Genomic DNA, 27638 nt, shown 5'->3' on the forward strand with positions numbered 1-27638 from the left:
TTGAAGGCCAAAAGGCCTTTAGTTATCGTCGGTACTGTTCCCGTTCGGTATCGACTAGTTTCTTTAGTGCTTTAGCACCTTCCAGCTTTTCGGATCCGTTTGGTCCGAACATCGAACTTCGATCGACGATGGAATCGAGGACTCCATTCAAACGGTGTCCTTTATGCCACGCGAAATACCCACACATCGACGTCCACCCGGTATGCAACAAATGTCTCTCACCGGATCACGATGAGTCAAAATGTATGGCCTGTGCCCGATTCCGATCAAAGAAGACTCTACGGAATCGACGGGCGGCGAGATTAGAGGCGCAGCAATCGGCGCCTGCCCCGGCCAACATCTTTAGCACCGAAGACGAGGACGCCGAGAGCGTGGAAGAAGTAGACTCCAGCCCCGCTTCCAAACACGATTCCCGATCGGAAGACGACGATGAGGTGATCTTTCAGAGGGAAGAAGTAATCGACGAGGTAGGAGACTACGATGAGGCCTTTGGGACCGAGGAAGATAGCTCTAGCGAGGAGCTAGGCCAACCCGTCGATACGGAGGCCGACAAAATACGTCGTCATGAGGCTCAGGTCGAGGGATCGCCTTCGGGCCTTACCCGAGATCAATCTCAAGGTTCTTAGGCCCCGCCTTCAGGCCCGGCCTCGAACGTCTCGGAAGAGCCATTATTGTCGAAGACGACTGGATTCCCTTCAGCAAAACCGAAACCATCCATCGCACCAGTTCCATCAAAACCGAAAGTGAAACTGGTTGTGATCGGCTCGAAGGCCTCAAACCTCCACTCCTTCGGCGCCAGGAAAGGTCAGCGGCTCCGACCGCGCAAAAAGGGATTTCGGTGCCGAGCTCACCGCAGCGGATACGGTTACCGAGCCGAAGAAGGCCCTCGGACCCCACAAGGCGCCTCGGCCTCTGGCACCGAAGACATCGGCCCCAACCACCAAAGTCACGGTGGCCACCCCGTCTATGTCGACGTCTACGACGGCGGCGCCAGCCAAGTCATCGACTCCAACAAGCGTCGATACCTCCCTTCGGATCGATGACCCCATGACTGCAAAGAAGTCGGGGGCCGCTTCGACGCCTACCTCCAAGGTGCCGAGCGGTTCCAAACGGCCATCTGCGTTCACCGTGCAACAGGTCTCGGCATCGTTGCAACGCATCAGAACGGGCAGCCCTCCACTCTACGTCGGGTCCCGACACGCACAAGGCTTCCATAGCACCCTCAGTGCCAACCAACATCACGTTTGGGTTGCCGCCGCCCACGGCGCCGAAACTGTTCGAGATTCGGACACGTGTCCGCCAGACGCAGTCCACATCCACTGGACAAACAGATCTCGAGCCTTCACAGCCACAATTTATCGACGCCAACACTGGCAGGTTGATGCTCCGCAAGCGGAAAATCACGCCAGAGAGGGAATTGGACTCCTATAAAATTCCTCTCAAACACAAATTGTGCACACTTTCGCCTCTTCCGAAAGAACGGTCAAGACTCTGCCCATGTTGAAAGGGGTTCTCAAACCTGCCAAATACATTTTTAAGGAAACAACCAGGGCACGGGTGCTAAACCCCAGGATTGAAAAAAAGTACAAGCCTGCACCCGGAGACCCTATGTACATCAGGGGTCAGTTACCTTTGGACTCCATGGTGGTTGCTAATGCTCGCAAGAGCCCACTCACAAACAGGTGATGCTCCTCCCCCAGACAAGGAGTCCAAAGTGCTGGAAACATCAGGCAAACGGATTGCAGCGCAAGCAGCGAACATCTGGCGCATTGCCAACACACAGGCACTCCTGGCCCGTTATGATAGGTCCCATTACGACACACTCGAATCACTACTCCAACATTTGCCAGATGAATATAAAGAGACAGCGGAGATCCTCATTAGAGAGGGACAACTCCTTACCAATGCATCCATCAAGTGCGCACTGGATGCAGCCGACACAGCGGCGAGGGCGATCAACACCAGCGTCATGCTCAGACTGCATGCATGGTTGAGAATCTCAGGCTTCAAGCCAGAGATTCAGAACAATATCCTGAATCAGCCGGTCAACCCAGACTATTTATTTGGCCCTGAAGTTGACACTACCCTCGAGAAAATTAAAAAAGACACGGACACTGCGAAATCAATGGGGGCTCTGCAGACGCAGTAGTTTCGTAGTGGCTCCTTTCGTCGCCCCGGGAATAGAGGAGCAGCTAGAGGTCAGGGGTCACAGCAGCAGTACACTAAAGGGGGCACACAAAGTACCTATGATAAAACCAACAGAGGTGGATATCGTGGCTCCAGCACCAAGGGCAGAGGACGCGGTTACGGCAACACCAGGTCCTCCCCCAAAAACAAACAGTGACGCCCTCTCCCTGCCCCCCGACCACATAACACCTGTCGGGGGAGACTCCAGCGGTTCCTGTCAGCGTGGAAAACCATCACCACAGACAGGTGGGTCAGGGACATTATCCAGCACGGTTACTGTCTCGAATTAACGTCCACTCCACCCAACATACCGCCAAAGCACCGTCCTATGTCCGTAGAGCACTTGGCATTATTGCAGCAGGAAGTGCTAAGTATGCTGCAAAAACTTGCAATAGAGGTCGTGCCCGTCAACCAGCAGGGGACAGAGGTGTACTCTCTGTACTTCTTAATCCCAAAAAAGGACTGGTCGCTCAGACCTATACTAGACCTGAGACCCCTCAACCAATACATTCTCTCAGAGCATTTCCATATGCTCACCCTACAGCAGGTTCTCCCGCTACTCAGTCAGGGAGACTTCCTAGCCACACTGGACCTAAAAGATGCGCATTTCCACATACCCATACACCCTTCACACAGAAAATATCTCAGGTTCACCATTCAAGGCCATCACTATCAGTTCAAAGTTCTCCCATTCGGAGTAACGACAGCACCCAGGGTCTTTACCAAGTGCCTAGCAACGGTGGCGGCACATCTACGGAGACAACACGTTCACGTCTTCCCTTACCTGGACGACTGGCTTGTTCAGGCAAAGTCAGCCCAGCAATGTGCCAGCCACATGTCCCTCACCATTCACCTTCTTCACAGTCTGGGATTCTCACTAAATTACTCAAAATCACATCTCCAACCCGCACACGTACGACAGAACCTGGGCGCGACCATAAACACTCTGGCAGCCACAGCTCAGCCAAATTTCGTGAGGATCAACAGCATACAACTGCTGATCTCAAAGTTCAAACCTCCACACTCCCTTCCTGCACGAGTGTTCATGCAGATGATAGGCATGATGGCCTCCTGCATTTTCATAGTCCCGCACGCGAGACTACTTATGCGCCCGCTTCAGGAGTGCTTAGCACGTCAATGAAATCAGGCTCACGGGCAACTGAAAGACCTAGTGTTGGTGAGCGGTCGGGCATACAACTCTCTGCATTGGTGGAATCCACAAAACCTTTGCAAGGGCCGACCGTTCCAAGAGCCTGTTCCACATATAATACTGACAGCGGACGCCTCTCTCCAGGGTTGAGGAGCTCATGTACTCACTTACACAGTGCAGGGACTATGGACAACGCAACAAAAGAAGATGCACATCAACGTTCTGGAACTGATGGCAATCTTCCTAGCCATGAAGGCATTCAAAGTACACTTGTGCAACAAAGTCGTGTTGATCCGGACGGACAACATGACTGCCATGTACTACATACAGAAGCAGGGAGGAACACACTCTCCACAGTTGTCTCATCTGGCTCAGAGCATGTGGAAGTGGGCCATTCAGAGGAACATATTCCTCATGGCGGAACACCTCCCCGGCAAAGACAACCAGATGGCGGATCTGCTCAGCAGACACAGCCACCAGATGCACGAGTGGGAGCTACATCCGTCAGTTCTCCAACCGTACTTCCAACAGTGGGGTCATTCAGAGATAGACCTATTCGCCACAAACAAACGCAAAATGCCAAAGCTTTGTCGCCAGGTTCCCACATCCACAGTCACAGGGCAATGCGATATGGATGAACTGGTCCGGCAGATTTGCGTACGCTTTTCTCCCAGCGCCACCAATACCTCTAGTGGCACGCAAACTGCGACAACACTCACTGACACTCATCCTAGTTGCTCCCTCATGGGCGCGCCAACCATGGTACACCACCTTTCTAGAACTTTCCGTGGTGCCGCATCAAAGGCTGTGGATCAAACCCGCGCTTTTGACGCAGAACCATGGCGAGATTCAGCACCCAGATCCGCAACAGCTGAACCTGGCAATCTGGCTCCTGAAGTCTTAGAGTTTGGCTACCTAAACCTGCCACCTGACTGTATGGATATCATCAAGGAGGCCAGGAGACCCACTACCAGAGCTTGCTACGCGGCTAAATGGAAAAGGTTCGTCATTTACTGCAACAACAATGACATTAACCCGCTGGACGCATCCATTCAAAACATCATCTGTTACCTCCTACACCTATACCGATGCAATCTGGCATACAACTCAATACGTATCCATTTAACCGCGATAGCAGCCTATCTCCAAAACAGGCAGCACCTCTCTTTATTCAAAGTGCCTGCCATCAAAGCCTTCTTGGAGGGACTCAAAAGAGTAATTCCCCCAAGACACCCACCAACACCGGTGTGGAACCTCAATTTAGTCCTCACCAGATTAATGGGTCCACCCTTTGAACCTCTCCATTCATGTGAGATTCAATTCCTCACCTGGAAAGTAGCTTTCTTAGTGGCAATCACTTCATTACGAAGAGTTAGTGAACTCCAGGCACTAACCATTCAAGAGCCATTCATACAGGTTCACGCAAACAGGGTTGTACTTCGTACCAACCCAAAATTCATGCCCAAAGTGATATCGCAGTTCCACATGAATCAAACTATTGAACTGCCTGTTTTCTTTCAAAATCCACAAAATGTCGCAGAGAGAATGCTCCATACACTAGGTGTGAAGAGGGCCTTCATGTACTATATAGACAGAACTAAGGACTTTAGGAAAACAAAACAACTTTTCGTTGCCTTTTCTCCACAACACAAGGGCAACGCCATTTCCAAAGCAGGGATAGCCAGATGGATCGTTAAATGTATTCAAATTTGCTATCAAAAGGCTAAACGCACATTAACGATTCCCCCACGAGCCCACTCAACACGAAAGTTAGGGGCGTCCATGGCTTTCCTAGGAAACATTCCTTTACAGGAAATATGTAGAGCAGCCACATGGTCCACTATACATACATTTACCAAACACTACTGTGTAGATGTACACTCAAAACAGCAGGCAGCTGTAGGACAGGCTGTTCTCAAAACTCTTTTTCAGACTGCTGCAGCCGGCACGGGTAGCCGCCGCTAATGGAGGAACTGCTATGTATTCTATGCACAGATATGAATTCAGCAGCCCACATGCCTCGAACTGAATATGCTACTTACCAGTATGCATCTGTTCTTGGCATGTAGGGCTGCTGACATTCATATCGCCCACCCTCCTCCCCGGCGCCTGTAGCTCTCAGAATTACTGTATAGCATGGTCATCACTTACTGGATCTACTCCATCACTGCCACAATGGCGAAAAACAATCTAAGGATGGAGAGGATGCCCATGCGCACTGTGGTCCAGGGGAGGAGTCACCTATGTCGTGATACTTCGAAGACTCTTCCAGGACAACAACGTGCAAACATCCGGACCCAACTCTAGGCGGCGATCTATGCACAGATATGAATGTCTGCAGCCCTACATGCCAAGAACAGATGCATACTGGTAAGTAGCATATTCAATACTAATGGCAGCTTTGGTCTACATGTACTGCGTGTCTGTTATAGCCAAACTTATTGACTTCAGAAAATGAGCTAGTCCTAAATTACATTCCTTGACCGCTGATTGTACACTTGTAGGAAAATTTATCAGGGGATATACCTGGACTGAGTGAGACCTGCAGTGCACAACAACAAAAAATGTGTACATGAATCTGAAGGAAATCCTGTATGCAGTAAACTGGTCTGCCTGGAACTGACTTTTGTTTCTGTGTTTTTTGTTGGGTAAAATATTTAGGTGAAAACAGTAAAAAAATAAAAATAACAAAAAACTACCACTATCGGAAATGCCAGAGTGGTGCTTGTTAGGTCGAGCCTGGGCAGCGCATGTGCTACTCTGCGAGGCATGCTGTATTAGAGTATGGCTTTGAAGCTCTGCCCACTCCCCACCCATTTGCTTGTGTCATTGTCCTTTGTAAATGCTGGCTATTGATTCGTTAATAGGCTTGTTAGTCTCTCCTTAGTACCGCCTTGTCTTCATTTGTAACCTTCCTTGAGGACTGGCCCTTTTACTTCAGTTGTTACATGGTATATATTTAGTCTTTATGCATTATTTTCTTTAATGAGTTTCTCCAACTGCAGGCATGACATGCTTTCCTGCTGCATTCAGCACTCCATGCACACTTTCACTTTCCAAGCAGCCGGGCGCAACATCGGCCGCTTCTTTGCAATCAAATAGGTCTCGTATTTACAAGAGTTTGAGCTGTTGGCATTGTAAATGACAATGCTGTTTATTTATGTGGTCATATCAAAATAGATAAATAAGGTATTGAATCGCTTAAACCTTCGCAAATGTTAGACCTATTGCATAGAAAATGCTTGTTTTTATTCTCATTACCTTTGTTTTTTTGCTGTTACCATAATGTATACTTGCGTTTATGTTTAGGTCTCCCCTGGCGAACGCAGCGCGAAGCGCTGCTGTCGCCAGCGAGATCTATTGTTGCTGACTTGCCTCGGAAGGGGGACAGGAGATGGGCACGCGCAGGCTCTTAGCGGATTTGAATTGGTGTACGCGCTTACAGCCACGCGGCGTGCACATCTCCTGTCCCCCTTCCGACCACATGTCAGCCCTGTTGGAGCGGCCCGCTGCAAGACTGGGCCGCTCAGAATGCCAAAAGGACGCTGTGCCTTGATCAGGCACCAACAATAGCCCACACGGAGCCCCCCAGCCCTTCTTCACTCACCGGGCTGCTCTTCTGGGGGGGCTCCTCCTCGCGGCTGCAGCACTTCTCTTGCGGGGCTTCCCTGCACTCCCGGGAGCCCCGTGCTGCCGTGGGCAGCCTCGGCCGCCGCAGTCTTCATCCGGGCCCCCTCCTGGGACCCGGGGCTTCGCTCCACTCCGGTCGCAACCGCGGGGCTCTCCCTTCAGCATGGGAGCCCCGCGTTAGCATGGCACGCCGTTTCTCTTGCTGCCGGAGCAGGCCCCGCCCACGTCCCGGGCAAGGGCGCCTGACTTCCGGCTTGTTTTGTACTCGGCGCCCGCTTTCGTCATTAAGCACAACCCTCCAACCTCCCATTAAGAGCCCCCCCACTCCCACTCAGCACAAACACAACCTTTCCCTTAATGAGGCAGCAATGCCTCTTCAATACTCACTCCTCCGCAGCAGCAATTGCTGCTCTGCCCGACCTCCTCCCTCCGCCCCCAGAGGTCTCCCCGCTCTGCCATGGCACACATCCGCCTGCACTTTGTAAGTTCACATGTTGTTTATTAATCCAACTTTTTTAATTAGTTGCATTTCTCTATAGTGTGTCTTTGTGTGTGCGTGTTTGTGCCTGATGCTTATTGGCTTCCATGTGTACGTGTTTGTGTCTGATGCTTATAGGTTTCCGTGTGTGTGCGTTTTTTTGTGTCTTTGCGTGTTTGTGTCTATTGCTTATTGTTTTGCGTGTGTGAGAGACTGTGTGCGTGTGTCTGTGTTTGTTTCTTGTTTGATATGTTCCTTAACGGTCACCGTCCTTAAGTCTGGCCGCATTCACCCCTGAAAAGACTCCTGTTGCAAAGCGACAACTGGCACTGCCCGCGTTTTCACTTTCTGCTTTGTAATATGGAAGAAACCATTTGCAACGGTAGGCAGTCGAGCTCTGTATTTTGGATGCAGAAATAATCGTTTTGCAGCCGGCTATTAAAGTTAAAGCCTGCACATCTCCGCCAAATTCAGGTGCTCGTAATGGACAAAATCATAAAATGGGCGAGATTATAAATCTCGGTCTATTGCCCCTTCTCCGATTTGCATGCATATTCTACAGGAGGGGGGAAATGAAATAATGAATTTGACTGGCCCTGGTGGCAGCACCTTAGGGGAAACTCGGGTTAATGAATGACCCCAGGACTCGTGCTTGTTAATGTTGGCACGCTTGTCTGAGGTGTAGGTAAGTTAACAACATTGCAAATACTGCTCTGTGGTGCTACTTAGGGCGCTTCCTTCATTCAGCAGTTCATTTCGCTGAGCTTGAGAATGAGGCTTGAAAGACCCCAACAGGACATCTGAAGAAATGGGACTGGCTTAGTCACACCCCGTAAACTCCGCTATTGCTAATTAAGTGGGTTGTGGTTAGGAAATAACAGCTACAATGCCCCTTTAATAAGCCGTTTATCACCATCTGCGTCTGTCAAGCAGAATTATGTCGTTTTTGGTGGTTCTCCATACACAACATTTATTTTGTTTTATCTTGGAATCATCATGCGCTAACTAAAAGTTAGTAGTTTTTAAAAAAAATTGCTTTTTAGAAGCGCTGGCAACTGAAGCACTCTGCTCGAAATTGCAGTGTTTGGTGGAGAAGTGTGGCTCACTGGTTAGAGTAGGCAGACCTGGAAGCAGAGGTCAGCCCGGGACCAGGGTTCAATTCCCGGCTCGGCTGGGTCTTGAGTCCATAAATTGTCCATGGACTTGATAATTCTCGCTCCAGTGCATACTCGATTCATGGGTTCACACTCTGCGACTCTGGGCAATAGCTTGCTTAATCTCCACAATGGCCCCTCGCGGCGGGATGCCTGGCTTTCACCTTGTGGATGCCCTGCTGGGTTATCTCACAGGGGAATACCAGGATGGGTTCCCTAAGCAAGCGCTTAGAGACCGGTTGGTGATTTGCGCTATATAAATATCTAAATATATAAATATCTGCACATTTACATTTACATTTGCTGCTCAGGTTCTAACGTTTGCTTTGCCTGTAATGCAGGATATTATTATAAAAAGATGCAGGCCTTTAGAAGCATAGCTTTTCTAATGCAATTTGACGCTGATGTAATCCTCAGGTGTATTATTATTTTGTTCTTTCTGATAAGATGTTCAACTGCATCAAGGGTTAAAAAAAAGCTCTTCTAATACGTGTTCAATTGAGTTTGTCTGTCTATGTGGCTTTTTAATACCTAAACGTGTGTAGGTCCTTCTTATTCTCTAGTTTTATCATTATTTCCCTTTAAGTTTAACAATGTACATATGCATACACTGCACCACATTTTCTGTTCGAGACAATGCTAAAATCTAAAACAAAACGTTTTGATCACAGTTTACATATAAACGTTGTTTTTTTCTAATGTATTCACATTTAATTTCTTCTGAATCTTGCAATGCAATACGTCTCGCATTTGCGAGAGTTTAAGCTATTGGCATTGTAAATGGCAATGCCTTTTATGTTTTAAAAACCAACACGTAAATAAAAGGCATTGCCATTTACAATGCCAATAGCTCAAACTCTCACAAATGCGAGACCTATTGCATTGCAAATGCTTGTTTTATTCCTGTGCTCAATTTCTACAGTCTAAGTACTAAACGGACAATCTTACATTCCTTCTAGCAGAGCCTGTAGACATTTCTGCTTCAATTTCTTATATCAAGGAAAGTAACATGAGTGTACAGCATTAATATCTGCAGTACCGGATTCAGGAGGTACTTAAAATGTTTATTTCTCCTTTTCACAGCTGGAGCAAGAGGCAGGTATGTTGATGTCCTTAACCCAAGCGGCTCCAGATCCAGAAGTTCAGTCCCACCACCTGCAGATTTGTTTGCTCCTCTGGCACCAATGTCTATTCCAACAAACCTCTTTGTACCTAATGCAGGTGGGTAATCCACGAAGAAGTAACGCAAATATGGAAGTACAGATCAGTAGGAGTGGTTGCCACAGTGCTTGATCCTTCGCTGTCTAATAGCTGGTTATACAACGGTTTTTTGAAAAACCATAAGGAGGTGCTGAATTGTCACGTTTTTGTTATGCTTTCATTCAAACTCCTTTTTTCAATGATATTGTATATTGAAGAACCAAACAAATGCTATTTGCCTCGACCACTGCAAGCTAGCCATATTCAAGAGAAGGGAGTGAGGGTAGTGCTGTAGTGAGTCTTGTTTGCCCAGAGCTTGAACAATACATAAATGTTTTCACCATAATCTCCCTCACCTAATAGAAAGTCAATTCATGATTTGTTTCTGAGCTAAAATTGTTCATTTCTGTAATGTGGTTGTGAAATGTAATCTGATGCCTTCGCACCACTTCTGCTGTCTTTGGCTATTGAAGAATCTGCATCTGATAGTCATGTAGCTGCAGATTTCTTGCCCTTGAATTTCCCAGGCATCAGACTGGATCTGGAATATTTTTTTCTTCTAGCAATACCCCTGTGCGCCAGTAGGTGGCGTCGGTCGGCTGCACGTGACATCGGCACAGTTGTCTGCACCGTAGTGATTTCCACGTCGCCTATATAGGCAATGCCTCGGCATGCTGACGTTGGTTCTTTTCTTTCCGTGCCAGTCAGCGCTGATTCATGAAGGAATCTACTCTGTCACTTTTTTGACAGGCGTTTTTCGATGTTTTGCTGACCCCTTTTTGGTTTGTCGGCTTTTTCCATCATGTCTCTGAAGACTTCTGGTTTAAAACCGTGCAGCGCCTGTCACTGTGGCATGTCAGTGATGGACCCACACCTCTTTTGTCTCTGGTGCCTGGAACACGGTCACAACTCTTAAGTCGTGCTCTGACTTCCGGTCAATGGCTCCCTAAGCTTTAAGGGAGCGGTCCCTAAAGTTGCTTATGGCCCAGTGCTCCGCACCACATCACTCTCCTCAGAGATCTCATTCACGGTCCCGGTCGAGAGAGAGCTCCGGGCACCGCTCCGGGAGTCCTCAGTCTTGGTCTTCCCACTCACATTCGTTGAGTTGGTCAGGTAAGAAGCACAAAAAACATAAGTGCTGCGGCTTTTCCCCGTCTGCCAGCGACGCGACTGAGGAGTCTCGGCGTTCTAGTCCTCATTCTTCTGAACCTGCACCTGGGTCAGCTCTGTGCTTCCCCGCCTTTCTAGGAGCCGGAGCAACAACTGCCCAGCTTAAAGAATTTTATGTTGCCATATGCCTCATAATTGCGCGCCTGACCCTACCAGCATGCCTTCCGGCTCCGGAGGCTCAGAGGGGGCTCCATCAGTTTTTCTTTTTCCCGCTGGCTTTGCACTGGGGTTAGTGAACACTGTGTGCTTATTGGGCCATTACTCCCACTCGCTGTGGGAAACTATTGCGCAAGTGCTTCCACAGATCCCGAAGGACGCCGGGCCATCTTCTAAGCGGTATCCAACGGGAGAAATGTAGCAAAGTTTGCCATTCGTTGTGGTCCTGACACAACCAACTTGCTGGGCAGAGCGAATTTCATCGACAGTGGCTGTTCAACGCCAAGCCTGGTTGAGGCCTTATTGCTTTTCAAGAGATGTCCAGGCCTCCCTCAAGGACATGCCCTTTGATGGCACTCGTCTCTTTCGAGACAAGGCTCACATGGCGCTGGAGGGCTTTAAGGACTCTCTGGCTATGGCCAAGTCCTTGAGCCTCTCAGTGGTCACATGTCCCCATCTACCTTTTGTGGCTATGGAAGGAGCTTTTAGCCACACCAGTCATACCCAAGCCACAAGACCGCTCAAGTTCAGCAACTTCCGTGCAGCCGTGGGCGCAAATCGTTAAGACCCTGTGGATCGGGCAGCCAGAGGTCTGGTCAGACATCCACTCCCCTACAGCCTCAACCTCCAAACCCTCTTAGTCTTGCACTTCCAGATTATGGGTGGCCAGTTGGTGACAGGATCAGCCATCACCTCCACCACTGGCAGACCATCACTTCGGACAGGTGAGTTCTCCAGATAGTCTGAAGGGGCCATTGCCTCCCATTTGAAACTACTCCTCCCTCTATGCCTCCATCTTACGACCGGCTCATGGAGGATCACCTTACTTTGCTTCAGGAGGAAGTCATGACTCTCTTGGCCAAGGTAGCCATAGAGAGGGTTTCGGCACCAGAAGTAGGCTGTGATGGTTGTGCCCGATACTTTCTGGTCTCGAAAAAGGACAAGGGTCTCCGACCTATCCTAGATCTTCAAGCCCTCAACTACTCCCTCAAACTGGTAAAGTTCAAGATGTTCACTCTGGCTCAGGTCTTGTCTGCCATGCACCCAAGCGACTGAATGGTACAGTTGGACTTGCAGGATGCCTATGTTCGAGGCATATGAGCTGCAGATTATACACTGTGCATAGATCGCCATCTGGTGTTGGGCCCGGATGTTTGCAGTTTGTTTTTCCTCTTGGAAAGCCTTTGGAAGTCACGAGGTCGGTGACTTCTCCTTTGGTTCGTATTGCGCATGGGCTTCGGCTCCATCCTCAGATTGTTTTTTTCCGCCATCGGGCTCGGATGTAATACTTCGCGCTCCGGTTCCGAACTTTTCCAGGTCAGCGATCGGCGCAAAATCCTCGCTCATCGAGATCCTTTAGATAATAAATCATCTTAATCACCTTCTCTTCGGCACTTCTTCGATTCCGGTCGTCGACGGCGACCTTCGGGCCTATTCCGGCTCAGGTCTCGGCTGATGGAGAGAACTCCCTTCAAGAAGTGCCCTCGATGTGGGTCCAAATTCCCCCACACCGATCTTCATGAGGTGTGCAACCTCTGCCTCTCCCCTGAACACGAGGCCCGAGACTGTCCCGCCTGCAAGTCTTTTAGATCTAAAAAGACTATTCGAGATCGAAGGGCTAGACGCACATGGCGCACTCCTTGACCTCCGCTCCAGTCGACATCTTCGGGGACGACGTCGAAGCTCCGGGACAGCAGAACATCGAAGAAGAGGACGACGACCTCGTCAGTGCTTCCGAGGCCGACGACTCAGATGTGGAGGACATCACCCCGGCGCAGAGGGTCGTGAGTACTATACCCCCTCCCACACCCACGCCGATACCCAAAAAGGCTTCGGTCACGCCTTCGCGCCAAGGCAAGACCAAGGATACTGCTTCTCAAACCCCACCTTCGGGCCTGGTTAAGAAGCCTGTTAAGCGTTCCGGCAGCTCGGGCTCGAGCCAGCCTACCAGCGGTACCGAAAGACACCCTTCGGCACCAAAGAAAAAATCGGCCTCCACCTCCACACCGAGCCCAGCACCAAAGCCCTCGGTGTCGAAACCTGCCCTCTCTGTGCCGACCAAACATCATAAGGCCCTCGGCACTGACACTCCCGTGCCGAAGCCTCTTTCGGCACCGAACAAAAAATCGGAGGTCCCGAAGAAGCACGGCTTAGACAAGCCTAAAAAGCCGTCGTCCCCGAAAACCTCTGCGCCGACCGAACAACCAGTGTCACAAGAACTTTTCACACCGGATCCTCTGCAAAAGACACTCATCAAGGATCCAAAAACTGGACTTTTGACACTGTCTTCAAAAAAGACACTTGGACAAACCAGCTCCACCTCCAAAGAGGAAGGACACTGCTACCTCCCCTTTCAGAGTGCCTTCCCCACCACCTCCACCCTCCCCACCTTCTCCACCCCTGCCTCATCGATCTCCAACCCTGTCTCCAGACCAATATGATCTAGGGGACCCTTACTATGATCCAGCAGAAGTGCCACAAGACCCCACCCCTACTGGATCTCCAGACCCATGGAATGACTATAACAATCCGGACATCCCAGATGTCCCACAGGATGACCTTTACCCATCTAGGCCATCCCCACCAGAAGATTTGTTAGGCTTTCACCACCTACTACAGAGGGCGGCACATTATCACGGGGTGGAGTTACATACTGACCCAGTGGAGGGAGATTTTCTCCTAGACACCTTCGATAATGCACATAGGTCTTCTGCCATTCTACCTATGTTAAAAGGAGTAATCAAACATGCACCGGAGGTTTTTAAAGACCCAGTCAAGGCTAGGGTCCTAAACCCCCGTATAGAGAAAAAATACAAAGCCGCCCCCACAGATCCTTCATACATTAAAGGCCCTGCACCACTGGTATCTACAGCTAGGAAGCGTTCAAATTCTCAGGCGTCAGGCGAAGCACCACCACCTGACAAAGAGTCCAAGCTCCTAGACGCGTCAGGGAAGCGCACTGCGTCACAAGCCGCCAATATATGGCGTATCGCCAACACGCAAGCGCTATTGGCCAGATACGACCGGGCGCATTATGATGAGTTAGAGACCATCATGCACCATCTCCCTGAAAAATACAGAAATAGGGCTAATGAATTGATCCAAGAGGGAAAAACTATAACTAATACCTCTATACGCTGTGCCCTAGATGCGGCAGATACAGCCTCCAGGGTCATAAACACCAGTGTCCTTCTCCGTCGCCACGCCTGGCTTAGAGTTTCAGGTTTTAAACCTGAGGTACAAACCTCCATACTGAATCACCCATTCGACCAACAACATTTATTTGGCCCAAAAGTTGATGAAGCCCTCGAAGATAAAGAAAGATACTGATACGGCGGAATCCATGGGAGCCCTACAGTCGCACACTCCTAGGCGCTCCTTTTGCCGCTCTTCCTTTCGGGGCACGGGCAGAGGTTACTCCTCGGATAGTGCATCCACGTCCTACAAATCCCCTCCTCAATCTACCTTCACAAAGGGTTATCAAAGAGGCGGATACAGAGGCAATAATAAAGGCAGAGGCAAGACAAATACCGCCCACACCGCCTACCCAATGACTTTCCCCCGCTCCCTCCAGACCATTCCACTCCGGTCGGGGGCAGAATACAACATTTCCTTCACGTCTGGGAGACAATCACCTCAGACAGATGGGTGACCCAAATTATTCATTCAGGGTATTGCCTAGAATTAACATCTACCCCCCCAAACATTCCACCCAAGCAACGCCCAATGTCTCAAGAACATGCCACGTTATTAAAACAGGAGGTAATCTCCCTCCTGCAAAAACAAGCCATAGAGCAGGTCCCCCTGAATCAACAAAATTTAGGGGTCTACTCCCTGTACTTTCTGATTCCAAAGAGAGACGAGACTCTACGACCTATCCTAGATCTCAGACCTCTAAATACTTACATACATTCAGACCACTTTCACATGGTAACCCTTCAACAGGTTCTTCCACTCCTCTCCCAGAACGACTTTCTCACCACTCTGGACTTGAAAGACGCATACTTTCACATCCCAATACACCATGCTCACAGAAAGTACCTCAGATTTGTAGTGGACGGGCAACACTACCAGTTCAAGGTGCTCCCGTTCGGGCTAACAGCACCAAGGGTATTCACCAAGTGCCTAGCAGTAGTGGCGGCACACCTCAGAAGACAGCACATTCACGTCTTCCCGTATTTGGACGATTGGCTAATAAAAGCCACGTCCTACGAACAATGTGTGCGACACACCGCCGATACAATCCAACTACTTCACCAGCTAGGTTTCACGGTGAACCACCCAAAGTCCCACCTGGTGCCATCACACACAAAACAATACCTCGGTGCCACCATAGACACCTCAAAAGCCATAGCCTATCCTAATCCTGCCAGAATTGCAAATATACAGGCTCTGCGTCAAAAATTCATATTTCAACACTCTCTCCCAGCAAGGGTGTTTATGCAACTGATAGGGATGATGGCCTCTTGCATTTTCATAGTGCCCCATGCAAGACTCCAGATGCGTCCACTCCAAGAGTGTTTAGCGCGCCAGTGGAACCAGGCTCATTCGCACAGACAACATGACTGCCATGTACTACATTCAAAAACAGGGGGCCACACACTCTCCACAGCTCTCTCAATTAGCACAGAGCATATGGAGATGGGCAATTCCACAGAAAATTTTTCTCCTGGCCCAACACGTCCCAGGAGTCCAAAACACCGTGGCTGATCTGCTCAGCAGACAATCGCAACAGATTCACGAATGGGAAACTTCACCCACAGGTTCTTAACCAGTTCTTTCAGAAGTGGGGGCATCCACACATAGACCTATTCGCCACCCACGAAAACAAAAAATGCCCAAGCTTCGCCGCCAGATATCCACACCCATTGTCCAAAGGCAATACGATATGGATGAACTGGTCAAACAAATTTGCATACGCTTTTCCACCTCTCCCTCTAATTCCATTAGTGGTGCGAAAGCTACAACAGCATTCCCTAACACTGATCCTAGTAGCTCCAACATGGGCCAGACAACCGTGGTACACCACACTGCCGGAACTCTCGGTAGTACCACACCAAAAGCTGCACCTCTCACCATGCCTCCTAACCCAGAACCATGGAGAGATCAGGCACCCGGACCCAGCTCAGCTCAACCTTGCGATCTGGCTCCTGAGGTCCTAGAATTCGGATACCTTAACCTTCCCCCTGATTGCATGAATATTATCAGGGAAGCTAGACGCCCTACTACTATGGCATGCTATGCTGCAAAGTGGAAAAGATTTGTTGTTTACTGCCACAACAACACAATCAACCCTCTAAATGTGTCCATACAGCACATCATATGTTACTTGCTCCATCTACAAAGGTGTAACCTAGCATATACATCCATTCGGTTACACCTCGCAGCAATTGCTGCTTACTTACAGAACAGGCAGCACCTATCACTTTTCAGGGTGCCTGCCATCAAGGCCTTTATGGAATGCCTCAAAAGAGTAATTCCACCCAGAGTACCACCCTCACCTGTCTGGAACTTGAATATAGTTCTCAAAAGGCTAATGGGACCCCCTTTCGAACCATTACATAAATGTGAGCTGCAATTTCTCACATGGAAAACAGCATTTCTACTGGCCATCACTTCCCTTAGAAGGGTTAGTGAAATACAAGCACTCACTATACAGGAACCTTTTCTCCAAATGCATCAGAACAAGGTTGTACTCCGCACCAACCCAAAATTTCTACCCAAAGTCATTTCTCCCTTCCATCTAAACCAGTCGGTAGAATTACCACTCTTTTTCTCACAACCTCAAACCGTTGCGGAAAGGGCTTTACACACACTGGATGTTAAAAGGGCCTTACTTTACTACATCCAAAGAACACAACCTTTCAGAAAAACCAAACAGCTATTTGTCTCTTTCTCTCCACCACATAAAGGCAACCCTATTTCTATATCCGGGATAGCTAGGTGGATTGTAAAATGCATACAGATTTGCTACCACAAAGCAAAACGAACGCTAGCTGTTCCCCCTAAAGCCCACTCTACAAGGAAGATAGGGGCTTCTATGGCTTTTCTAGGAAACATACCACTAGATGACATCTGCAAAGCAGCGACATGGTCAACACCGCACACCTTCACAAAACATTGCTGTGTAGATGTGCAAAGCAAGCAACAAGCTAGTGTGGGCCAGGCTGTACTAAAAACACTGTTCCAAACAACTGCAACGGATGCCGGTGGTCGCCGCTAGGGTTGGATACTGCTATATAGTCTATGCACAGTGTATAATATGCAGCTCATATGCCTCGAACGGAATATGCTACTTACCAGTATGCATCTGTTCTTGGCATGTGGAGCTGCAGATCTATACACGCCCACACGCCTCCCCGGCTACCTATATCTGTTCCAGTCTATCTTATTTAGATACAACACACATGGGTTTCTTTACTGTTATTACTACGCTCCATCTTTCCCTGCTGGCGAAAAACAATCTGAGGATGGAGCCGAAGCCCATGCGCAATACGAACCAAAGGAGGAGTCACCGACCTCGTGACTTCCAAAGACTTTCCAAGAGGAAAAACAAACTGCAAACATCCGGGCCCAACACCAGATGGCGATCTATGCACAGTGTATAGACCTGCAGCTCTACATGCCAAGAACAGATGCATACTGGTAAGTAGCATATTCCTTTCACATTCCTGTCTGCTCATCGGCGCTCCCTGCAGTTTACAGTAGGCCATGAGCATTTTCAGTTCACTGTGCTCCCCTTTGGCCTTACCAGCGCCCTCGGGTGTTCATCAAAGTGATGGTGGTGGTCGCAGCTCATCTGAGCAAATCAGGGGTGTCTGCCTTTCTCTATCTCAATGACTGATGGGCTCGCCCCATGCTTTCGTCTCCCACCTCCAGACTATGGTGAACCTCCTGCATTCGCTAAGGTTTACTATAAACGTACCGAATTTGCACCTGACTTCCTCTCAGACGCTTCCTTTCATCTGAGCTGGTCTGGGCGCAGTGCAGTTTCAGGCCTATCATCCCGAGCACCGAGTTCAGGATATTCAGGCTATGATACTGATGGTTCGAGGCATGTGGGCTGCTGAATTCATATCTGTGCATAGATCGCCGCCTAGTGTTGGGTCCGGATGTTTGCACGTTGTCCTGGAAGAGTCTTCGAAGTATCACGAGGTAGGTGACTCCTCCCCTGGACCACAGTGCGCATGGGCATCCTCTCCATCCTTAGATTGTTTTTTTCCGCCATTGGGTTCGGATGTGCTTATCTTAGCTCAAGTTAGGAAAATTCAGTTGAAGGCCAAAAGGCCTTTAGTTATCATCGGTACTGTTCCCGTTCGGTATCGACTAGTTTCTTTAGTGCTTTAGCACCTTCTTCCAGCTTTTCAGAACAGTTTGGTCCGAACATCGAACTTCGATCGACGATGGAATCGAGGACTCCATTCTAACGGTGTCCTTTATGCCACGCGAAATACCCACACATCGACGTCCACCCGGTATGCAACAAATGTCTCTCACCGGATCACGATGAGTCGAAATGTATGGCCTGTGCCCGCTTCCGATCAAAGAAGACTCTCCGGAATCGACGGGCGGCGAGATTAGAGGCGCAGCAATCGGCGCCTGCCCCGGCCAACATCTTTAGCACCGAAGACGAGGACGCCGAGAGCGTGGAAGAAGTAGACTCCAGCCCCGCTTCCGAACCCGATTCCCGATCAGAATACGGCGATGAGGTGATCTTTCAGAGAGAAGAAGTCATCGACGAGGTAGGAGACTACGATGAGGCCTTTGGGGCCGAGGAAGATAGCTCTAGCGAGGAGCTAGGCCAACCCGTCGATACGGAGGCCGACAAAATACGTCGTCATGAGGCTCAGGTCGAGGGATCGCCTTCGGGCCTTAGCCGAGATCAATCTCAAGGTTCTTCGGCCCCGCCTTCAGGCCCGGCGTCGAACGACTCGCAAGAGCCATTATTGTCGAAGACGACTGGATTCCCTTCAGCGAAACCGAAACCATCCACCGCACCAGTTCCATCGAAACCGAAAGTGAAACTGGTTGTGATCGGCTCGAAGGCCTCAAACCTCCACTCCTTCGGCGCCGGCAAAGGTCATCGGCTCCGACCGCGCAAAAAGGGATTTCGGTGCCGAGCTCACCGCAGCGGATACGGTTACTGAGCCGAAGAAGAAGGCCCTCGGACCCCACAAGGCACCTCGGCCTCTGGCACTGAAGACATCGGCCCCAACCACCAAAGTCAAGGTGGCCACCCCGTCGACGTCTACGACGGCGGCGCCAGCCAAGTCATCGACTCCAACAAGCGTCGATACCTCCCTTCGGATCGATGACCCCATGACTGCAAAGAAGTCGGGGGCCGCTTCGACGCCTACCTCCAAGGTGCCGAGCGGTTCCAAACAGCCATCTGCGTTCACCGTGCAACAGGTCTCGGCATCGTTGCAACGCATCAGAGAACGGGCAGCCCTCCACTCTACGTCGGGTCCCGACACGCACAAGGCTTCCAAAGCACCCTCGGTGCCAACCAACATCACGTTTGGGTTGCCGCCGCCCACGGCGCCGAAACTGTTCGAGATTCGGACACGTGTCCGCCAGACGCAGTCCCCATCCACTGGACAAACAGATCTCGAGCCTTCACAGCCACAATTTATCGACGCCAACACTGGCAGGTTGATGCTCCGCAAGCGGAAAATCACGCCAGAGAGGGGATTGGACTCCTATAAAATTCCTCTCAAACACAAATTGCAGGCAGGGTCAGAGCCAGTGCTTCATGAACACTTTCAACCCTTCCATCAGGATCCACCGTCATTTTCTCCGACGCCTTCAGAGGCGGACGCAGTAGAGGACTATGTAGGGGATGATACCACCTACCCTGGGGATATCGATCCTGATGATCACCTGCAAGACCCAGATCAAGCATGGGATGACCCCACAGACCAGGGTACCGCACCAGATACCCATGACACGCAGCTTTATAACGTAAAGATATCTCCCACAGAGGACACTGCTGCCTTTAATGCCCTCATAGAACGGGCTGCTGCCAATCATGGAGTGGAACTCCATTCTGACACTGTCGAAGAAAACTTCTTGGTGGACACTTTCGCCTCTTCCGAAAGAACTGTCAAGACTCTGCCCATGTTGAAAGGGGTTCTCAAACCTGCCAAATACATTTTTAAGGAAACAACCAGGGCACGGGTGCTAAACCCCAGGATTGAAAAAAAGTACAAGCCTGCACCCGGAGACCCTATGTACATCAGGGGTCAGTTACCTTTGGACTCCATGGTGGTTGCTAATGCTCGCAAGAGAGCCCACTCACAAACAACTGGTGATGCTCCTCCCCCAGACAAGGAGTCCAAAGTGCTGGAAACTTCAGGCAAAGGGATTGCAGCGCAAGCAGCGAACATCTGGCGCATTGCCAACACACTCCTGGCCCGTTATGATAGGTCCCATTACGACACACTCGAATCACTACTCCAACATTTGCCGGATGAATATAAAGAGGCAGCGGAGATCCTCATTAGAGAGGGACAACTCCTTACCAATGCATCCATCAAGTGCGCACTGGATGCAGCCGACACAGCGGCGAGGGCGATCAACACCAGCGTCATGCTCAGACGGCATGCATGGTTGAGAATCTCAGGCTTCAAGCCAGAGATTCAGAACAATATCCTGAATCAGCAGGTCAACCCAGACTATTTATTTGGCCCTGAAGTTGACACTACCCTCGAGAAAATTAAAAAAGACACGGACACTGCGAAATCAATGGGGGCTCTGCAGACGCAGCAGTTTCGTAGTGGCTCCTTTCGTCGCCCCGGGAATAGAGGTGCAGCTAGAGGTCAGGGGTCACAGCAGCAGTACACTAAAGGGGGCACACAAAGTACCTATGATAAAACCAACAGAGGTGGATATCGTGGCTCCAGCACCAAGGGCAGAGGACGCGGTTACGGCAACAAACAGTGACGCCCTCTCCCTGCCCCCCGACCACATAACACCTGTCGGGGGGAGACTCCAGCGGTTCCTGTCAGCGTGGAAAACCATCACCACAGACAGGTGGGTCAGGGACATTATCCAGCACGGTTACTGTCTCGAATTAACGTCCACTCCACCCAACATACCGCCAAAGCACCGTCCTATGTCCGTAGAGCACTTGGCATTATTGCAGCAGGAAGTGCTAAGTATGCTGCAAAAAGGTGCAATAGAGGTCGTGCCCGTCAACCAGCAGGGGACAGGGGTGTACTCTCTGTACTTCTTAATCCCAAAAAAGGACGGGTCGCTCAGACCTATACTAGACCTGAGACCCCTCAACCAATACATTCTCTCAGAGCATTCCCATATGCTCACCCTACAGCAGGTTCTCCCGCTACTCAGTCAGGGAGACTTCCTAGCCACACTGGACCTAAAAGATGCGCATTTCCACATACCCATACACCCTTCACACAGGAAATATCTCAGGTTCACCATTCAGGGGAATCACTATCAGTTCAAAGTTCTCCCCTTCGGAGTAACAGCACCCAGGGTCTTTACCAAGTGCCTAGCAACAGTGGCGGCACATCTACGGAGACAACACGTTCACGTCTTCCCTTACCTGGACGACTGGCTTGTTCAGGCAAAGTCAGCCCAGCAATGTGCCAGCCACATGTCCCTCACCATTCACCTTCTTCACAGTCTGGGATTCTCACTAAATTACTCAAAATCACATCTCCAACCCGCACACGTACGACAGTACCTGGGCGCGACCATAAACACTCTGGCAGCCACAGCTCAGCCAAATTTCGTGAGGATCAACAGCATACAACTGCTGATCTCAAAGTTCAAACCTCCACACTCCCTTCCTGCACGAGTGTTCATGCAGATGATAGGCATGATGGCCTCCTGCATTTTCATAGTCCCGCACGCGAGACTACATATGCGCCCGCTTCAGGAGTGCTTAGCACGTCAATGGAATCAGGCTCACGGGCAATTAAAAGACCTAGTGTTGGTGAGCGGTCGGGCATACAACTCTCTGCATTGGTGGAATCCACAAAACCTTTGCAAGGGCCGACCGTTCCAAGAGCCTGTTCCACAAATAATACTGACAGTGGACGCCTCTCTCCAGGGTTGGGGAGCTCATGTACTCACTTACACAGTGCAGGGACTATGGACAACGCAACAAAAGAAGATGCACATCAACGTTCTGGAACTGATGGCAATCTTCCTAGCCATGAAGGCATTCAAAGTACACTAGTGCAACAAAGTCGTGTTGATCCGGACGGACAACATGACTGCCATGTACTACATACAGAAGCAGGGAGGAACACACTCTCCACAGTTGTCTCATCTGGCTCAGAGCATGTGGAAGTGGGCCATTCTGAGGAACATATTCCTCATGGCAGAACACCTCCCCGGCAAAGACAACCAGATGGCGGATCTGCTCCACAGACACAGCCACCAGATGCACGAGTGGGAGCTACATCCGTCAGTTCTCCAACCGTACTTCCAACCAGAGATAGACCTATTCGCCACAAACGAAAACGCTAAATGCCAAAGCTTTGCCGCCAGGTTCCCACAGTCACAGGGCAATGCGATATGGATGAACTGGTCCGGCAGATTTGCACACGCTTTTCCCCCAGCGCCACTAATACCTCTAGTGGCGCGCAAACTGCGACAACACTCACTGACACTCATCCTAGTTGCTCCCACATGGGCGCGCCAACCATGGTACACCACCTTTCTAGAACTTTCCGTGGTGCCGCATCAAAGGCTGCGGATCAAACCCGCGCTTTTGACGTAGAACCATGGCGAGATTCAGCACCCAGATCCGCAACAGCTGAACCTGGCAATCTGGCTCCTGAAGTCTTAGAGTTTGGCTATCTAAACCTGCCACCTGACTGTATGGATATCATCAAGGAGGCCAGGAGACCCACTACCAGAGCTTGCTATGCGGCTAAATGGAAAAGGTTCGTCATTTACTGCAACAACAATGACATTAACCCGCTGGACGCATCCATTCAAAACATCATCTGTTACCTCCTACACCTATACCGATGCAGTCTGGCATACAACTCAATACGTATCCATTTAACCGCGATAGCAGCCCATCTCCAAAACAGAAACAACAGTTCTGGGTTTTGACTTAAATGGCAGCAAGGCCAAGTCTACTAATCATAAGTACCTAATAATATGCCAATGCTGCAAATGGCTTTTGCCAACTCTTTTATCGTGTGTATTGACTGAAACAATCACACTTTCGACTACTTTTTTAGTCAGATTTAATCAGACACTGGTAATTTAATTACATTGCATTTACATTTTAAAACATCTAATATTTCATAGTCGTAAACCACACCGTGGTGTACACATTACTTTTTTTGAATATATGCAACAATTTTTTAATTTTTGGACACCTCTAAGAAAAAACAAAAAAACAAAACCTTCGAAAAAAACACAACTTCACATTAATATTCCACTCTTTACAGCATTCATACCCACTCACACTCATTCATACTGTTCATTATATACAACTCAATGAAAACGTGTCAATGACACGTGTAGGCCACCATAAAAAACGTATAGTCGTATTTTTAAACTCTTTGTTCTTTATCAAAATCTTTTTTTCTCAATTGGTTGGCCTTAACTAGTAAGGTCTACGCATTTCGGAACCCTTTTCTTGCTGGGATCCTCTTCAGGACCATTGTGCGCTGAAACAAAGTAAACGAAAAATTGTTTTAACCAATGTCCTGTCTCTTTTTATCTCGGGTGACTGCGCTATGTTTAGAAAAATCTCACCTGCAGATTGAATGCAGTCTGTGTCTCGCAGGGGGATTAGATGAACTAAACGTCTACCTCAACCTGCCAAGCCAGAAGTAAAAAATAATTCAATTTCTACCTGCCAAACCAAAAGTGAAAAATACACAAATTCACTCGATTTCTACCATCTTCTGACACAAGCGTAAGTTAGTAGTCTCTTTAAAGTCATAGTCTATGTGATTGACTGTTAGGAGCTTGCTTCTAGGTGTCCGTCGAGGTGTAGAATATCCGATATCTCGGTTCCAATTACGTCCGCCGCCTCGATACAAATTATTCTGTTACAGTTCGTGTGTTAAGATGGCTTCAAAGTTGCCAATTGCGTTCGTCACACTACGGGCCCAAAAAGAATGACACACGTGAGCGATTTTTCGAGGGATCAGTTAACAGTTGTGTACGAACAGTACACAGAGCAGCAGTTGGTCTCTGCCTTACCTAAATGAAACGAAATTCCCGCGTCTCAGTGGGGTTCTCACACGCAGCTGCTGTGCTTCGTTTCTCCTTCCGTCGGAATACGTTGTTAAATTGTGACGCGTCACGTGAGCACACCGCGTACAGATGGTGGCTTCTGGGGATTGTGGTTCTTGACTGACACTGGCTGCTTTTCGTACAGGAAACTTTATTTATTCTATCTAGTGATCAGCAGACAAAAGACGTAAAGGTGCATATATGGCAAATCGCTGCTGTGTTATTAACGGAGCCATGAGATCTTTGATGTGTTACAAACACCTCTTGCCCTGTGAATCCCGTTTTTAGCTTCTGGTGTTAAATATGGAGAAATTCTTGTTATTTGCTAGGCGTGTTACCGCAGCGCTGTGGTTGGCACTATTGTGGAACTGTGGTCCATAATCCGGTAGATCTTTTTTGTTGATCTGGTCCGGATGTCGTCCTTGACTTTTTTGTGGGTTCTCCAACTGATGAAATAGACAACGTTTACTCGATCATAAAAGATTGTACCCATATTATGGATCTCTGCTCTGGTGAAAATGTGTTTATTGATTTTATACTATAGAGAGAGAGGAAAAAAAAAAAAAAGAATTTTTAATATGTTTCCATTTTGTCGCCCTGCTATGTGGGCGTTCCCATAGGTAATATCCAGTGTCTGTCAAATTCCTGTGTTGTGAATGTTTATTACAAGTTGAAAATTTCTGATAGTTCATTTAAACCGTCAATCAATCAATCAAAGACATTTATAGAGCGCACTACTTACCCGTAGGGTCTCAAGGCGCTGGGGGGAGGGGGGGTGCCGCTACTGCTCGAACAGCCAGGTCTTCAGCTTCTTCCTGAAGGAGAGGTGGTCTTGGGTCAGGCGCAGGTTGGTTGGGAGGGAGTTCCAGGTCTTGGCGGCCAGGTAGGAGAAGGACCTTCCTCCTGTGGTCGCTCTTCGTATGCGGGGGATGGCGGCGAGGGCGTGGTTGGCTGATCGGAGGTGGCATTTGGGAGCGTAGAAGTTGATTCGGTTGTTGAGGTAGCTCGGGCCTTGGTCGTGTAGGGCTTTGTGTGCGTGGGTGAGGAGGCGGAAGGTGATTCTTTTGTTGACGGGGAGCCAGTGTAGGTCTCTCAGATGTCCGGAGATGTGGCTGGTTCGTGGGATGTCGAGGATGAGTCTGGCTGAGGCGTTCTGGATCCGCTGGAGTCTCTTCTGGAGCTTGGCGGTGGTACCGGCGTAGAGGGCATTGCCGTAGTCCAGTCGACTAGTGACGAGGGCCTGGGTGACGGTCTTCCTGGTGTCGGTGGGGATCCACCAGAAGATCTTCCGTAGCATGCGTAGGATGTTGAAGCACGCCGAGGAGACGTTGTTGACTTGCCTGGTCATGGAGAGGGAGGAGTCCAGGATGAAGCCTAGGTTGCGTGCGTGGTCTGTCGGTTTGGGTGCGGTGCCCAGGGCGGGAGGCCACCAGGAGTTGTCCCAGGCGGAGGGTGAAGAGCCCAGGATGAGGACCTCCGTCTTGTCTGAGTTCAGTTTCAGGCGGCTGGTCGTCATCCACTCTGCTACCTCTTTCATCCCTTCGTGCAGGTTGGCTCTGGTGGCGGCGGGGTCGTTGGTCAGGGAGAGGATCAGCTGGGTGTCGTCGGCGTAGGAGATTATGCTGAGGTTGTGTTGGCTTGCGATGGCCGCGAGGGGGCTCATGTAGACGTTGAAGAGGGTGGGGCTCAGCGAGGATCCTTGCGGGACGCCGCAGATGACTTCGGTGGCCTCTGACTTGTACGGTGGTAGGCGGACTCTCTGTGTTCTTCCGTCGAGGAAGGAGATGATCCATTCCAGAGCCTTCTCCTGGATTCCGACGTTGCTGAGGCGCTGTACTAGGGTGCGGTGGCAGACAGTGTCGAATGCTGCGGAGAGGTCTAGGAGGATGAGGGCCGCTGTTTCTCCGTTGTCCATCAGGGCTCGGATGTCATCGGTGGCGGCGATGAGGGCGGTCTCGGTGCTGTGGTTGGCTCGGAAGCCAGACTGTGAGGGGTCGAGGGATCCATTCGTCTCAAGGTAGGCGGCCAGCTGCTTGTTGACGGTCTTCTCGATGACTTTGGCCGGAAACGGGAGGAGAGAGATGGGGCGGTAATTCTTGAGTTCGGTGGGGTCCGCTGTATGTTTCTTGAGTAGAGCGCTGAGTTCGGCGTGCTTCCAGCTCTCAGGGAAGGTGGCGGTGTCGAAGGATGTGTTGATGATGTCTCGCAGGTGGGGTGCGATGACAGCGTCGGCCTTGTTGAAGACGTGGTGAGGGCAGGGGTCGGTCGGCGATCCGGAGTGGATGGAGTTCATCGTGCGGATGGTGTCTTCGGTGCTGATCGGAGTCCAGGCGTGGAGGGTGGTGGTGGGGGGTGGTTGTTCGGTCGTGGTGTGCGTTGGTTGGTTGGTGAAGCTGTTGTGTATGTCCGCGATCTTGTTGTGGAAGTATGATGCGAGGGAGTTGCAGAGATCTTGCGATGGGGTGATGTCGTTGCTTCCTGCGCTGGGGTTGGAAAGCTCTTTCACGATGTTGAAGAGTTCCTTGCAGTTGTGTGCGTTGTTGTCTAGCCGGTCCTTGAATGCAGTTTTCTTGGCGGCGCGGATCATCTGATGGTGCTTCCGGGTGGCAAGCTTGAAGGTGGCCCTGTTGTCCGGTGTTGGTTCCCTTCTCCAGGCTTTCTCGAGGGCTCGGCAGTTCTTCTTGGAGCTCTTGAGTTCGTCGGTGAACCATGGGGCTTTCTTGCTGCCGGGTCTGCTGGGCGGGGTCCTCAGCGGGGCGAATTCGTCCGCGCAGTGTCTGATCCACTTCGTGAGGTTGTCGGCGGCCTGGCTGGGGTTCGCTGAGCTGGCAGGGGGGTGCTGGCTCAGGGAGGTGGCTAGCTGGTCGGCTGTGATCTTGTTCCAGCTTCTGCGGGCAGCCTGTTGCTGGTGGTGGTGGGTCGTCGTTCTTTTGAAGGTGAAGTGGACGCAGCTGTGGTCCGTCCATTGAAGCTCTGTGGCGTGGCTGAAGTCGATGTCTGTGCTGGATGAGAAGACTGCGTCGAGTGTGTGTCCGGCGAGGTGGGTGGGGGTGGACACCAGCTGCTTGAGTCCAAGATTGGCGAGGTTGTCGAGCAGGGTGCTGGTGTTGCGGTCGTTGTTGTTCTCCAGGTGGAAGTTGAGGTCCCCCAGGAGGATGTAGTCAGCGGAGGGAAGGGCATGCGGGCTGACTAAGTCGGCGATGTCCTCGCTGAATTGGGTGCGTGGTCCCGGAGGTCGGTAGATCAGGGTGCCTCTGAGGGTGGTCTTCGGGTCGGTGTG

The 27638-nt window shown here is 50.2% G+C and overlaps 1 protein-coding gene across 8 annotated transcripts in view; it reads left to right on the forward strand.

Annotated features, from left to right (window-relative positions):
• The window catches only part of SEC16A (SEC16 homolog A, endoplasmic reticulum export factor), a 559433-nt gene that overhangs the window by 363056 nt on the left and 168739 nt on the right, over nucleotides 1–27638 (forward strand). For all 8 annotated transcript variants that reach the window (XM_085612981.1, XM_085613007.1, XM_085613017.1 and 5 more), the window contains one exon: nucleotides 9683–9820. In XM_085612981.1, coding sequence (XP_085469107.1) covers nucleotides 9683–9820 — 138 coding nt within the window. The remainder of the gene's footprint in view (nucleotides 1–9682; nucleotides 9821–27638) is intronic.

The sequence above is a fragment of the Triturus cristatus genome, chromosome 1_2, assembly GCF_964204655.1.
Source record: "Triturus cristatus chromosome 1_2, aTriCri1.1, whole genome shotgun sequence".
In the NCBI taxonomy this organism is placed as follows: domain Eukaryota; kingdom Metazoa; phylum Chordata; class Amphibia; order Caudata; family Salamandridae; genus Triturus; species Triturus cristatus.